The following is a 15,009-nucleotide window of genomic DNA, read 5'->3' as shown; positions in this document are numbered from 1 at the left end:
AAGAAATTATTACAAATAATTATAGGATTTGGGCTGTTTTAGGTGTTTGGGGGCAGAGTTTATGGATGTGGGTGCTTCTGGGTGGAATAGAACTGCTTTGGGTTTTTTTTGTTTTCTGTATTCAGGTCCGATTGCAGAGTGGTTTTATTTTTCTGGTTTTATTTATCACAGTCACAGAGCATCCTTTTATGATGTTGATGTTCTGTGGAATTGTTTCTATTCAATAAGAGAACATCAAGGCCTAGCAACAAGTGCTAGGCCAGTTCCTGGCTGTCATAAATGTTTTCCTTACCCTCTGAAGTATATTTATATATCTGATATGTACTATCAAATTGATCTTCAAATTACATTCCCAATAGAACTCATGAGAAACACTATATTGCTATGACACTTTCATTATAAGTAATACAAAGTAAGATTGGTAACAGAGACTGAATAAAGACTTCTGCCTGCTAAGTGCACAATGGACCTGGGAATAAGGACTGGTAAGCATTCAAACCCGGAGACTAGGCTGGTGGAACATCCTGACATGGAGCTATAACCTAGGTAAACTTAAAAGAATATATGCAGGGAACCCAAGGACAGACTGAGTGAACTGATTAGAAAACCGCAGGACCATCTGCAGAGCAGCAATATCCACCCCTCTCACTGTGCCTTTCAAAACCAGAAATGTTTTCCTAGACTGTGTCCTTCTCAACTGGATTAAGGGGTCTTTTCCATCTCTCAAGGGGAAGCACTCGCTTCTCCCCGAGCCTCCCCCACCCCCGCTACACTATGCTTAAATAACACTTTTTGCTTATTTAAGAAAGATAAACCCAGTGCTGGAAGTAGGACTTGTCATTCCTCTGCAAGACAAGATGTCCCAATTGGCATTTCAAAAAATGCCTAGGATGAGCTCTGTGGGGGTTCCCAACATTTATGACTTCCATATTCCAAAAAGAGCATATCACCTTATCAAGAACAGGTTTTTGTTTGTTATTTATTTTGCTAACCAAGAACCTGATAGAAACTGATGTTTTTCAGTTTAATCAGTGATTTTCTTGTCTTTTTAAACTTTATTTATTTATTTTAATCATTTTATTGGGGGCTTGTATAATTCTTTTTTTTTTTCTTTTAAAAAAATCATTTTATTTGGGGCTCATACAACTGTTATCCCAATCCATACACACATCAATTGTGTAAAGCGCATTTGTACATCGTTTCTCAAAACATTTTCTCTCCAGGGGGCTTGTATAATTCTTATCACAATCCATACATCCAGCCATCGTGTCAAGCACATTCGCACATTTGTTGCCATCATCATTCTCAAAATATTTGCTTTCTACTTGAGCCCTTAATGTCAGCTCCTCATTTTTCCCCTCCCTCCCCATCCCCCCTCCCTCATGAATCCTTCATAATTTATGAATTATTATTATTTTGTCATATCTTACACTGTCTGACATCTCCCTTCACCCACTTTTCTGTTGTCCATCGCCCAGGAAAGAGTTTATATGTAGATCTTTGTAATCGGTTCCCCCTTTCCACCCCACCTTCCCTGCACCGTCCAGGTACCGCCACTCTCACCACTGGTCCTGAAGGGGTCATCTGGCCCGGATTCCATGTGTTTCCAGTTCCTATCTGTACCAGTGTACATCCTCTGGTCTAGCCATATTTGTAAGGTAGAATTGGGATCATGATAGTGGGGGGAGGAAGCATTTAAGAACTAGAGGAAAGTTGTATGTTTCATTGTTGCTACCCTGAACCATGACTAGCTCATCTCCTCCCAGCTACCTTTCAGTTAGGGGGTGTCCAGTTGCCTGCAGATGGGTTTTGTGTACCCACTCTGCACTCACCCTCATTTACAATGATATGATTTTTTTGTTCTCTGATGTCTGATACCTGTTCCCTTCTACACCTCATGCTCAAACAGGCTGGTGTGCTTCTTCCATGTGGGCTTTGATGCTCTGTTCACCTCTCTTCTAGCAATAACATTCCTTTCATAATAGTCATGACAAAGTTTCCCTGCAAGAGAGGAGAACTCCAGAAACTCAGCTATTCTCAGATTGTGTACCCAGAATAAGAGGGCATACAATTTTACACAAGTAAAATTTTGCTGAAGATAATTAAAAATCATTTGGTCAGTATTTGTGCATTGACAGGGATTTGTCAAAAATTCAAGCTGGCATCACAAGGAGATATGGAATGCGGGGTATCATTGCTAAAGTCAGACAGATCCTGGTTGAAAGTAAGGAATACCAGAAAGATGTTTACTTGTGTTCTATTGACTATGCAAAGGCATTCGGTTATGTGGCTAATAATGAACAATGGATAACGCTGAGAAGAGTGGGGATTCTAAAACAATTGATTGTGCTCGTGCAGAACCTGTACATGGACCAAGAGTCAGTCATTTGAGAAGAGCAAAGGAAAACTGTTTGAAAATCAAGAAAAAACGTGCATCAGGGTGTTATCCTTATCCTTTCATCATAATTATTCAATCTATAGGCTGAGTAAATAATCCAAGACTCTAGCCTATATGAAGATGAATGAGTCATTAGGATGTAGGAAGTCTCATGAACAACTTTTGGTATACAAACAACACAATCTTGCTTTCCAAAAGACGAAGAGGACTTGAGACATTTACTGAGAAACATTAAAGACTACTGCCTTTGGCATGGATTATATCCCAACATAAAGAAAACCAAGATCCTCACAAGTGGACCTACAGATAACACCATGATGAATGGCGAAAAGATTTAAGTTATCAAGAATTTCATTATACTTGGACGTACAACCAACACCAAGGGAAGCAGTAGGGAGGAAATTGAATGAGTTATTATTGCATTCCAAATAAAGATGGCCCAAGAGAATAACAGAACATTAATAACACATGTAAACAAAGTTCTACTGAACATCGTCCAACAATAGTTGCAGCAGTGCATTAACAGGGAGCTGTCAGAAGTTTAGGCCAGATTCAGAAGAGGATGTGGAACAAGAGATATCATTTTTGATATCAAATGGATTTTGACTGAAGGCAAAAGATGCCAGAAATATGTTTACCTGTTTTTTAAAAATCATTTTATTGGAGGCCCATGCAACTCTTATCACAATCCATACATATACATATGTCCATTGTCTCAAGAACATTTGTACATATGTTGCCATCATTGTTTTCAAATAATTTTCTTTCTACTTGAGTCCTTAGCCCCCACCTCTCTTGCTCCCTCCATCATGAATTTTTGATAATTTACAAATAATATGATTTTTTAAATTTCTTGCACTGTCCTATGTCTCCCTTTACCCCCTTTTGTATTGTCTATCCCCCTGGGATTTGGTTCATTGTGATTGGTTCCCCCTTTCTCCCCCCACCTTCCCCTTCCCCTCCTGGTATGGCCATTCTCAATATTGGTCCTGAGGAGCTTATCTGCAATATAATCCCTGTGTTTCCAGCTCTTATCTGTACCCATATACATGCTCTGGTCTAGCCAGATTTGTAAGGTAGAATTAGGCTCATGATAGTGGGGCAGGGGGGAGAAGCATTAACGAACCAGAGGAAAGCTGTATGTTTCATCAGTGCTACACTGCACCTTCACTGGCCTGTCTTCTCCCCACGACCCTTCTGTAAGGGGATGTCCAATTGCTTACAGATGGGCTTTGGGCCTCCACTCTGCACTCCCCCACCCTCATTCACATTATGATTTTTTTGCTCTGAGTCTTTGATGCCTGATACCTGATCCCATCGACACTTCATGATCACATGGGCTGGTGTGCTTTTTCCATGTGGACTTTGTTCTTTCTCAGCTAGATGGCCGCTTATTTATCTCCAAGCCTTTAAGACCCCAGACACTATATCTTTTGATAGCCACCCACCACCAGCTGTCTTCACCACATTTTGCACCTGCTTTGTCTTCAGCGATTGTGTCTGGAAGGTGAGCATCTCAGAGTGTCAGATTATTAGAATGAAGTCCTCAGGGAACACCAAAACTATACCTATGTTGGTTTTTTTAACTATGCAAATACATTTGACTGTGTGAACCATAACAACTTATGGATATCCTTCTTCTCAACTAATCTGTCTTGGAAGAAGTACGGCCAGTGTGTGTCAGGCTTGTATCCTTTCACCATGCTTATTCATTCTGTGGGCTGAGCAATTCATCAGAGAAGCTGGATTATGTGAAGAAGGGTGTGGCATCAAGATTGGCGGAAGGTTTATTAACAGCCTAGGATAAGCAGCGGCCACAACCTTACTAGCAGAAAGTGAAGGGACTTGAAGCACTTGCTGATGAAGATAAATGATTGCAATCTTCAGCATGGATTACAACTCAATGTAAAGAAAAATTCTTCACAACTGGATAGGTGACATCATGATAAATGGAGAAAAGATTGAAGTCATTAAGGATTTCTTCTTGCTTGGATCCATAATTAATGGTCATGGAAGCAGCAATCAAGAGATCAAAAGACACATTGCATTGGATAAATATATTGCACAATACCTCTTCAAAGTGTTGAAAAACATGGATGTTACTTTGAGAAATATGGTGTGCCTGACCCAAGCCATGGTATTGAAAGCTGGACATTGAATAAGGAAGAATGAAGTAGAATTGATGCCTTTGAATTGTGATGCTGACGATGACTATTGAAAGTACTAAAAGAACAAATCAATCTGCTAGAAGAACAAACCTGTCTTGGAAGAAGTGTTCAGAGTGCTCATTAGATGCAGGGATGCTGAAACTTCATCTCACATGCTTTGGGCATGTTGTCAGTAGAGACATCGTGCTTAGTAAAGTAGAAGGGCAGCTCTACTCGAGTACTCCCGCAATGCAAGAACACTTTTTTTCTAATAACCTGGCATTCCGTGATGCTCACCTTCCCGACACAAGCGCTGAAGAAAAAATGGGTACATAAATAAATGTGGTGAAGAAAGCTGGTAGTGCTGACTATCAAAAGATATAGCGTCTGGGGTCTTAAAGGCTTGAAGACAAACAAGCGGCCATCTAGCTGAGAAACAACAAACTCCACATGAACGAAGCACAACAGCCGGTGTGATCCTGAGGTGTCAATGGAATCAGGTATCAGGTATCAAAGACCCAGAAGAAAAAAAATCATATCATTGTGAATGAGGGGGAGTGTGGAGTGGAGACCCAAAGCCCATCTGTAGACAATTGGACATCCTCTTACAGAAGGGTCACAAAGAGAAGAGCCCGTCGGGGTGCAGTATAGCACAGTGAAACACACAACTTTCCTATAGTTCTTTAATGCTCTGCCCCCGCCCCCACTATCATGATCCCAATTCTACCTTAAAAATCCAGCTAGACCAGAGCATGTACACGTACAGTTAAGAGCTGGAAACACGGGGAATCCAGGACCGATAAACGCCTCAGGACCCATATTGAGAGTAGCGATATCAGGAGAGGAAGCGGAAGGGGGTGGGGAATGGGAAACTAATCACAATGATCTATATATAACCCCTTCCCAGGGGACAGACAACAGCAAAGAGGGAGAAGGGAGACATTGGTTAGTGTAAGGCATGAAATAATAGTAATTTATAAATTACCAGGAGTTCATGAGGGAGGGAGTGCAAAAAAATGAGGGGCTGATACCAAGGGCTCAAATAGCAAGCAAATGTTTTGAAAATGATGATGCCAACAAATGTAAAAAATGTGCTTGACACAATTCAAGCATGCATGGATTGTGATCAGAGTTGTGTGAGCCCCCAATAAAAAGAAGAAACTGTAGCAGGACAGCGGAAAAAAGGAAGACCCTTGATGAGCTGGATTGACACAGTGGCTAAAACAATGGGCTCAAATATACGACTACAATTACAAGGATAGTGCAGGATGGGCAGTGTTTCAGTCTTTTGTACATAGAGTCAGAACCAACTCGATACTACCTAACAACAGTGTTATTGCATTGAGCACGTCTTGTGCACAGACCCCTTGAAAGTGCCAGATAGCAAAGAGGTCACCTTGAGGATGAAAGTGCACCTGACTTTAACCATGGTCTTTTCAATTGTCCCTTAAATATAACAAAAGGGAACAATGAATAAAGAAGATTGACATGCCTAGGAAATGATAGGTGTTCAATAAATTATCATTTTTTCATGTTACATATACCGAGTATATTACACATACCGAATAGACTTTTTTTTTAGCAGGAAATAATTTTAATCAAAGAATTGTACATTTTCTTCCCACAATCCTGTTTTGTAATAGGAAATGACATTGGATCCATTTCACTACAGACAAAATATTATAAAATATTTACAAGAAAATATTAAAAATAACTCTAACAGCTTCAGATGCCAGCTCTGGAAGCTAAAGCTGTCACAGTAGCTCTTCCATCTCGTTCATGAAAGCTTCATGTACATCATCCTTAGTTTGTACGGAAACGGGAACAGAAGGACCGGATTTGGGGGCTGCTTTGGCAAGAGGTGCAGCAGAATCATCCTCTGACTTCCTTTGGGGAGCGGCAGGAGCCCCTTTGCTCTCCCGACGGACTCTCAGCGCAGTGGGCACAAATCGAGTGATCTCCGCTTTGGGATTGGTGATCTGTGGCTTGGCACTGAGGGTTGCGGTCGCTTTCTTCTCAATGGTGGCTGCACTTGGATCATCCGCCTTGGGCCGCTGAATCAAGTTGGGTGGGGCACTCAAAACCCCAGGGCTTGGTAAAGGAGCCGGTGGGAAAGCCCAGGTGGGGCAGGTCCAAGTGGAGGCACCAAAGGTGGGCGCATCATGCCAGGACCAGTTGGAGGGATACCTGGAGGTGCAGGGGGAGGCAGCCTTGGTGGAGGACCTCGAGGAGGGGGGCCAGGAGGCAGACCTGGAGGAGGGCCTGGCGGGGGGCCCTGAGGGCGCCCAGGGGGTGGTCCTGGAGGTAAAAGTCGGGTAAAGGCCCTCGAAGTCCTGGCATTCCAGGTGGTCTCAGGAATGGAGGAGCCCCTGGTGGTGGTCCAGGAGGAAGGCCTGTAGGTGGTCCCGGTGGCCTTAAAGGTGGAGCAGGCGGTGGTCCTAGAGGTGGTGGTCCTGGCATTGGAGGTGCTTGCATCTGAGAAGGAGGAGCAGACTGGGGAGGCGCCTGCTGTTGTGAAGAACCGGTAGCTGTGCCATCAGAAAGAGATTCCTCTTTATGTTGTTTTTGTGATTGTTTATCTGCTTCAGAACCATCTTCATCGTCATCTTCTGAAAATTCCTCTAGTTCTCGTCCCTCCTCAGGAATGTCCTGACTTGCCATCCAAAGCATCATAGCTTGAAGAGGGGTCAGCTCCTTCATGTTCTTCTTTTTCTTCCTTGATTTTCCAGGCATATCTGCAAATCGTACACTCAGCCCTGACTTTTTTTCCTCATTGTTGTCTCTCTCATTACCATCCCGATGCACAAATTCACCCCCCTCACTTTCTCCATCCGATCTGTCAGTATCACTGTCATCAGTGCCGTCATCATGCTTATCTTGGTCCATATCCTCAGGATAGCCATCATCTTCACTGGTGCTAGAAACATCATGACCTCTCTGAGCAGGGTCGGGACTATATGACATATCTTCATCACGCCTCCTAGAGGTTAGATCTAGAGCAAAGCCCACTTTACGGCCATACATCTGCAAGACTTAGGAGGAGGGGGTCCTGGAGGAGGACCAGGAGATTTTCTGCCAGGGGGCAATCTTGGAAAACCATGTCCAAGAAGAGGAAGTATTTAAACTGCCCGGGTTGGAGGTCCATAGGCTGAAGTCTTCATAAGGACGGAGGGTGGCTGAGCACAAGGAAATGGAATGTCCTGGATCAAGATGTTGGAAGGAGCATGGGGCATATCTGGCAAAGAAATACTCCCAGCTTCCACATGTTGAGCATTCTTAACAGCATCAAAATATTGGCTAAGTTGGGCCCTCTTCTGTTCATATTCTACTTCCAGCTTTCTCAATTCTTTGTAAATATCCGGATTCTCCTTTTCATAGAGCCGTAGAATACATTCAAAGGTTTCACGGAGCTTTTTACGCTTGTCTTCCAACACCTTCTCATTTAACTGCGGCTGTTGCACTGGATTAAACTCCATTTCATCTAATTTCTCCATGTCCCGGATAATCTCTTTGGGATCCTTCATCTTCAAAACTGCAGCTCGTACCATCATGCATTGTTTTTTTTTGTTCTTTTTCAATTCTCTCTTCCGGGCTTCCTTTCGAGCCTGGTCTGTGGGACTCATAAATTTTCCACTCTTGGTGGATGATGTAGATCTCCGCCCCATGATGACAATCTTTTGTTTTTACTTAAAAACAAGAGAAGACAAAACCCTCCTGCTGGGCTCGGGGTGCTGTGAAAAATGGGCCAGGGGAGACTCCGAGTTTGTTTTGCTTCGTCGGGCTCTTCACCAGTCACTGCCGATCAGACGCTCCGCCACCGCCATCTGGAAACCTCCCCACCGAATAGACTCTTATGAGTCTTATTTGATTGTGTTCACTTGGTCTTTCTGAGCCACTCTGTTGATCTTGCACGGCATGCTCTCAAGCTCAAATAGTTTTCTTATCCCCTTGACTTCATAAGGGACGTTTCTTTGATGAACCTTCTTTTGCTGACAGCAAAGTCTTAATGGGAGACCCTGAAATAGTAATACAGCTCCTTCTTGCTTCCCCGTCACTTCCAAATATAGATGTTTTAAAAACTCATTTTCATTCCAAAGGTGACAGCTCTAAAAGTATTTTTCAACTGCATAAAGGCATTCAACCAAGTCTAGATTTCCTATGAAAACTTGGTTTCAGCCCACAGTTCCCTGCTCTACTCCTCCAGCTTGTTAACCTGTAAATGCTGCTGTATAATAGATAGCATTTTGATGGGTCACATTTAATGCATACCTTAGAAAGGTCTGAGCTCCAAACCTTCACATTAGAGACAGTCAAGCCTGCTTAACAAGAGAATCAAGAAATAAAAAGAATAGCCACTTCCTCTAGAGCTGTAGAGGCAGTCACAGAACGTACAACAAAGTGCCAAAAGTGACATCTCCGGGGGATCAGAGAAAAGCAAAGACAATAAAGATAAAATTCTACTTGATTTTAGGCTGTTTTAGACAGTTTCAGTTTATGTTTTCATAACATATATTTAAAAAATAAAACAGAAAAACTTCAGCAACAAAAAAGAACACTGAAAAATAATAGATGTCTTTGAATTATGATGCTCAAGAAAACTTTTGACTATGCCAGGGCTGGCTAGAAGAAAAATAAATCTGTTTGGGGAAAAGTATAGGCAGAATACTGTTGAGAAAGCAGTTCAACAAAATGTTGTGTCTTTGCTTTGAATATGTCATGGGGGTGGGGGTGAGTGGCGGGGAGGACCAGTACCTGGAGAAGTACACCATGCTTAGTAGAGTTAGATAAAAAGAGGAAGACCTTCAACAAAATATACTACACAATGACTGTAACAGTGAGCTCCAAGTATTTGACACGAGAGGGCAGTGTTTCATGCTGTCGTACGTGGTGTCACTATGACAGCAAACTCGAAGGAACATAACCACAATGCCTATTACAAGTGTCAGCCCTGGCACAATGACCTCCACCCACCTACAGGGGTGATGACTTTGATTTACCAAAGAGTATGACTACAACATAGATCATTTGCAGAGGTGAAATACGTGCACCATATGCCCATAACCTTTGAACTTTGATGTCAGTTGTGAGTGTGAGAGAAGTTATCTTTGGGAGTTGAGGAAAGGGAACAAAATAGTCATATCACTTTCTATTTATTTATTTCTATTTATCATTCAGTTTGGTGCCGGAACAAAAGTTTTCCATTAATATCTTAGCTAGAAGAGCCAAAACAGAGTCTCTCATGTGCATGCTGAATAGAAGAGTGGAGTTAGAAGACCAGACTCATCCCTGACTGAAGAACCTTGAGTGAGTCACTTCCTTTGTACTTGTCTCAGCCCTAAGAGAATGATGGCCTATGACACTGGACTGGACTTTGGATTAGAAGACTCCACTTGAACTGAGACATCAGTGATTGAAGTTATGTGTCACTTAGTGGTGGGGAGGTTCTGAAAATCCATGTGTTAGAATTCAAAGATGATATCCTGTGATCCTCACCTTAATTTGCAGTAATACTTTCCCCTCTGAGAATGAGTGGAACCCATGTCTATGAGGAGCTATCACTTCCCTGATTATGTAACACTATAATGGCAGAGTTTAACTAAGTGAGCATGACATAATCAGATAACAATCCATTTAAAGGCAGAGATTCTCAGGGGGATGTTCTCAGGGGGGATGGGCAGTGATTCAAAGCACAGGAAGTATGCAGATGCCTTTGCTGGCTTGAAGATGAAAGTGTCCATGAGACCGGAAATGGGAACAGCCTCTGGAACCGTGGTTCTCAACCTTCCCAATGCCGCGACCCTTTAATATAGTTCTTCATGTTGTGGTGACCCCCCAACCATAAAATTATTTTTGTAACTATTTCTTAACTGTAATTTTATTACTGTTATGAATTGGGAGACCCTTGTGAAAGGATCATTCAAACCCCAAAGGGGTCGTGACCCACAGGTTGAGAACCACTGCTCTAGAAGCTGAGAGTATTTCCTACACCAGCCACCAAGAGACAGGGAACTGCATTGATATATCCACAAGGAAATTAATTCTGCTAACAGCAAGAATGATCTTGGAATTGGGTTCCTCACCCTGCAAACCTCCAGGCAGGGTGCAGACCCATCCAGTGTTTGATCAAGCCTTGTGAAACCGTGAACAGAGAAAAGAATCATGCCATGCCAGATTTCTGACCTAAGAACTATGAGCTAAAAGTGAATGTTGCTTTCAGTTTTCAAATTTGTGGTTACACACCAGAGAAAATGAAAACACTTTATTTAAGTAAAATCCATATTCAACACATATACAATGTGCAAGGACAAACCCATGAGTAAATAAAAATACACCACCCTGGCTACACTTTTTACCACTGTGTGATGGGATTGAAGGTTAAGAATATATTCATACTGGTATCTGAATGCACTGTATATATGAATTATGGATTACTTATTCATCAGAGATGTAGTCCATTGAACTTTATTTATGTCAAAGATGTTTTATTTCGGATTTTTTAAACCTATTATAGGTAAAGATGTACAAACAACCAAGGCTATGAAGTAAAATATCACTCTCTCACCCCTAGAGGGAACCACTGTCCAGAATTCGTTGTTTGCCACTCCAATATTTTGCTTCATATTTTACTATTCTTAATACATCCTTAAACAAAGCACATAATCTCTTTGCAGATAGTTAAGTCTAAGTAGTATCGATATGTATTCCTTATTGATGCTTACTTTTCATTTCTCTGAAATAATGCTTCTGAGATTTATTGAATTTGGTGATTTGGGGCTGCCCTGTTCTTTCTCATCATTCTGCCTTAAAGTCCATACTTAGAAGTGCAACAGCCAACAGGACTTGACTTTCTCCTCTAATAGGTGTGGGCAAATGACACTGTAAATAAGGTGTACCAATCAGTATTCCCACAGTAACATAGAGTTCTAAAAGCCCCACAGTTCCCTTGTCAACAGAATACAAATGTTCACTCACTGGGCTTATTTCTCATATTCTACTATGTTCATCTAGCAAGGCATTTTCTTTCCATTTTTCTTTTGACTTCAAAGAACAGAAATTTATTTCCTCACAGGTCATTTACTTAAACTTTTTAAAATTGGGAAGTAAGTGAAGGTTTACAGAACAGCTCATCAGTTTTACATTCTACAGCTCTTGTATATTTTATTTCAACTCATCCTCTGCAATCCCCTCCACGTAATATCACGTACCCTGTTTTCTCCCTGTGTTTCCTGTTTCCATTCCCCCTCTTTCCTAAAACTGTGAAGTTTGCCTGTGGGTAAATGCTTCCATTTAAATCTTAGATGATTTATTATTGTACCACAACGGTTCCAGACCAGAAGAGTGACTAGGGCCATAGTCTCAGGGGCCCCATCTGTCTCTATCCTAAAAGTAAGCCTAATTTCTTTCATGATTTTGATTTCTGCTCCACATTTTTCTCTGTAAGGAAATTTTCTGAGGAATACAGGGTGGCTGAGTAATTACACAAACTTTTGTAACTTCTATGGTTCAGGAGCACTGAGTCTGTAATGGGTCATGCATTGGCTGCTAACCACAAAGTTGTTTAAATGGACTGGGTACAACTCAGGAAAAGATGAAGCTTTCTACTCCCTTAAAGACTCAAAAGCCATTCATACATCCATTGTGTGAAGCAGAGCTGTTGTTTTTTGTTTTTTTTCCAGTTTGATCTCAGTGGTTTCTTTCAGAGACAAAGCAGTGCAAGAGGCCGTCACGCTCCCACTGCCACACTAGGTGAAGTGTGACACAGGCCTTGCATCCCTTGGTTCACCACCGGAGCAGCCGGGCCTGATGGCTCCACCCCAGCCTTTCAGACCAATGGATGTCTGTATGGATTGTGATAAGAGTTGTACGAGCCCCCAAGAAAATGATTTTTTTTTAAAAAAAGACTCAGAAGCCAAAAGAGAGCAGTTCTACTCTGTCTTACAGGGTCACTTTGAATCAGAGTAAAATGCCTTGGCAGTGAGCTTGATTTTCTGAGGCTTCATAGAGGACAGCCTCCCTGAAATAACTGTGAGATTCCTTCAATGGCATTTGTAGGAGCTCCTGGATCCTTCTGTCACAGGACTGTAGATGGCCTCTTAGCTTCCTGCCACAGATGGTTCACTGCTTTGCACGTTGTGTGATATTTCACATGCCCCTCCTCAGGAGAGCTAGCCGACCTCCAGGAACTCTGGGACCCCTCACTGCCAACGGATCCTATTTCCCTGCTGTCTCGTCATGAACTCACTGCCATTGGGTCGATGCTGACTCATAGCGAACGAACCTATAGCGCAGGGTGGAACTGTCCCATGCGACGTTCACACACTGCACTCTTGATCGGAGAGTATTTCTCCTGAGGAGTGGCTGGTGGATTTGAACTGCTGATCTGGCACTCAGCGGTCCAATGATTCCTGACAGCAGGACAAGCTTTCTTCTACTAAACTGGGCAGACTTCCTCGGATTGCCTAGGTCCCAGTCTAATTACTCTCATTTGAGCACCTTGTCGGGTGAGGGTCTGAAGGGCAAAGGTGTCCAGGGAGCAGAAGCGGGGTGGGGGTGGAGGGAGATGAAGGCCTGTTCGGAGGCGGGGTGGCGGGAGATGGATGCCTGTGCTGGGGCGATTCCGACGTTCAGACAGGCCAGCGTCCCCTAGTTACCATAGAAACCTGACATCAATATAGCTACTGTGATGACCCTTATACTGGCATGGCCGCCTTGCGGGAGGGGCGGCTCCCACCTTCAGGATTCCAGATGGAGCAGAGGGGACTAAAGGCTGGGTGTCCCGCCCTGGGTGTAGTGGGGCTAAGAGCCAATCCCCCCCTTCCCCCATTTGAGAAGTGGTGGTCCGCAATCTGGAGACCACAGTGGTCTCGCCCTGGTGACGCTGCTGTCTCCATGGTGACTGCTGTGGGCTTTGTGCAGACTGAGTCACCACTTAGGATTCTTGCCTGCATCAAGCATTGCTTACGCGATCCTTGTCAGGTGTTCCTGTTCCAATTGCTTCCTTCCTGATTTAATTCATCAGCATTCCGCTCTAGGCTACTAATTTCTCTTCTCCCCCATCGAGGCAGCTACCTGCCTATTCATTTACGTGTTTTTATCAGAAACACTGAAAGACTTACAGCCTCCTGCTTTTTACTCAAAGGATTACCATCTATCTGTTGCTTTTATTATGTACTTAATTTGATGCTTATTTTTTTGTCCCCCAAAGTGGCCAGTGAAAGTCGTTTCAAGTCGGCCTCTGTGTGTATCTGATATGTCTCTACATTTATTTCAGCAGGTACTTTGCTCTCTGCACTTGTTTCCTTATCAATAAGTGGTGATGCCTTCTTTGGGCGTTGCTTTGAACATCTGAAGGCATAAATCTGAAAACAAAATGCCACAGAATGTGGCATCTGTAACCTGGCCAGTAAGCCCACTGACACTGAGTCCCCTTGAGCCATCGCGACCCTGCAGGGCAGAATAGCACTGCTCCACATGGTTTCCAGCAGTCAAGAGATCAAATGACACATTGCATTGGGTTAATGTGCTGCACGGCCGCTTCTCCCAGTTTCTATACGTTGATTTTAAACTGTTGACTTAATAACAGGCAACTTGAATAAATATTCAGAGGAGTCAATGATTGAGCTATCGTTTCCTCTCCACTTCTCAGGTTCAGAAAAAGGAAGCCCATTAGCCTGCAGATATAAGGTGTATTCTTCCTCTCACCACTGTTCTTGTTCTTTTGCCATAATTTTTAGTCTATCCAGAGCTCAGGTCATGGAGCAAGGATGCATCTGTAGGCCCAGAGAGGTGCTCATCAGTCACTCGCTGGGAAAAAAAAACATGAGGTCTGCTTCGATAACGAGTCCCATCCTTGAAACCATGAAGGGCAGTCTACTCTGTCCTATAGGGTCTCTATGAGTCAGAATTGGCTAGATGACAGACAGTGCGTGGGCGGAAGGACCCGAGCACATTGGGCAATATCATAGGAATAGTTGGGGAGCCAGTGAGAGACATGAAAGGGAAGGAGGGTGGTGGGCCCATTGTGAGCCCCGCCCCTGAGAGGCGGAACACAACCCCCTGTGAGGGCAGCTGGGTTCTGAGAGTCTCAAAGGGAAAGTGTCCTGGCTGAGCAAGTCCTGCTGTTTCTCCTTCCCTTTCCCTTTCCTGACTCACCATTTGGGAAGTCATTCCTCAGATAGAGACGGAGTGTGCCGAGGCTAGAAATACACGGGCCAGGAACGAACTGCCGCTTTGAAGGGCGTATCAGGAATGAAAGTAAGAATTTCCACAAGACAAACCTTTGTATGACTCAGTCGACTAGGTTTTTGCCTCCTAGATAACTCTAATAATCGAGGCCGGCCTCCCTGAAATCAGTCAGAGTCGCCTTCAATGGCATTTGTAGGAGTTCCTGGATCCTTCTGTCACAGGACTGTAGACGGCCTCTTAGCTTCCTGCCACAGATGGTTCACTGCTTTGTATGTTGTG

General features: G+C 43.3%; 1 protein-coding gene across 1 annotated transcript; it reads right to left on the bottom strand.

Annotated features, from left to right (window-relative positions):
* Nucleotides 1-6,299: 6,299 nt before the first annotated feature.
* On the bottom strand, nucleotides 6,300-8,260 carry LOC101646026 (WW domain-binding protein 11-like). Its single transcript, XM_045290618.1, is given in 4 exon segments — nucleotides 6,300-6,661; nucleotides 6,664-6,858; nucleotides 6,861-7,580; nucleotides 7,583-8,260. Coding segments are annotated over 4 exon segments (1,905 nt in total). The 5' UTR covers nucleotides 8,211-8,260.
* Between the last annotated feature and the right edge of the window lie 6,749 nt (nucleotides 8,261-15,009).

This window comes from Echinops telfairi, unplaced genomic scaffold, assembly GCF_000313985.2.
Source record: "Echinops telfairi isolate 266 unplaced genomic scaffold, ASM31398v2 ScPeMD7_44;HRSCAF=162, whole genome shotgun sequence".
NCBI classification, from domain to species: Eukaryota; Metazoa; Chordata; class Mammalia; order Afrosoricida; family Tenrecidae; genus Echinops; species Echinops telfairi.
This window is presented reverse-complemented; position numbering and strand designations above follow the sequence as displayed.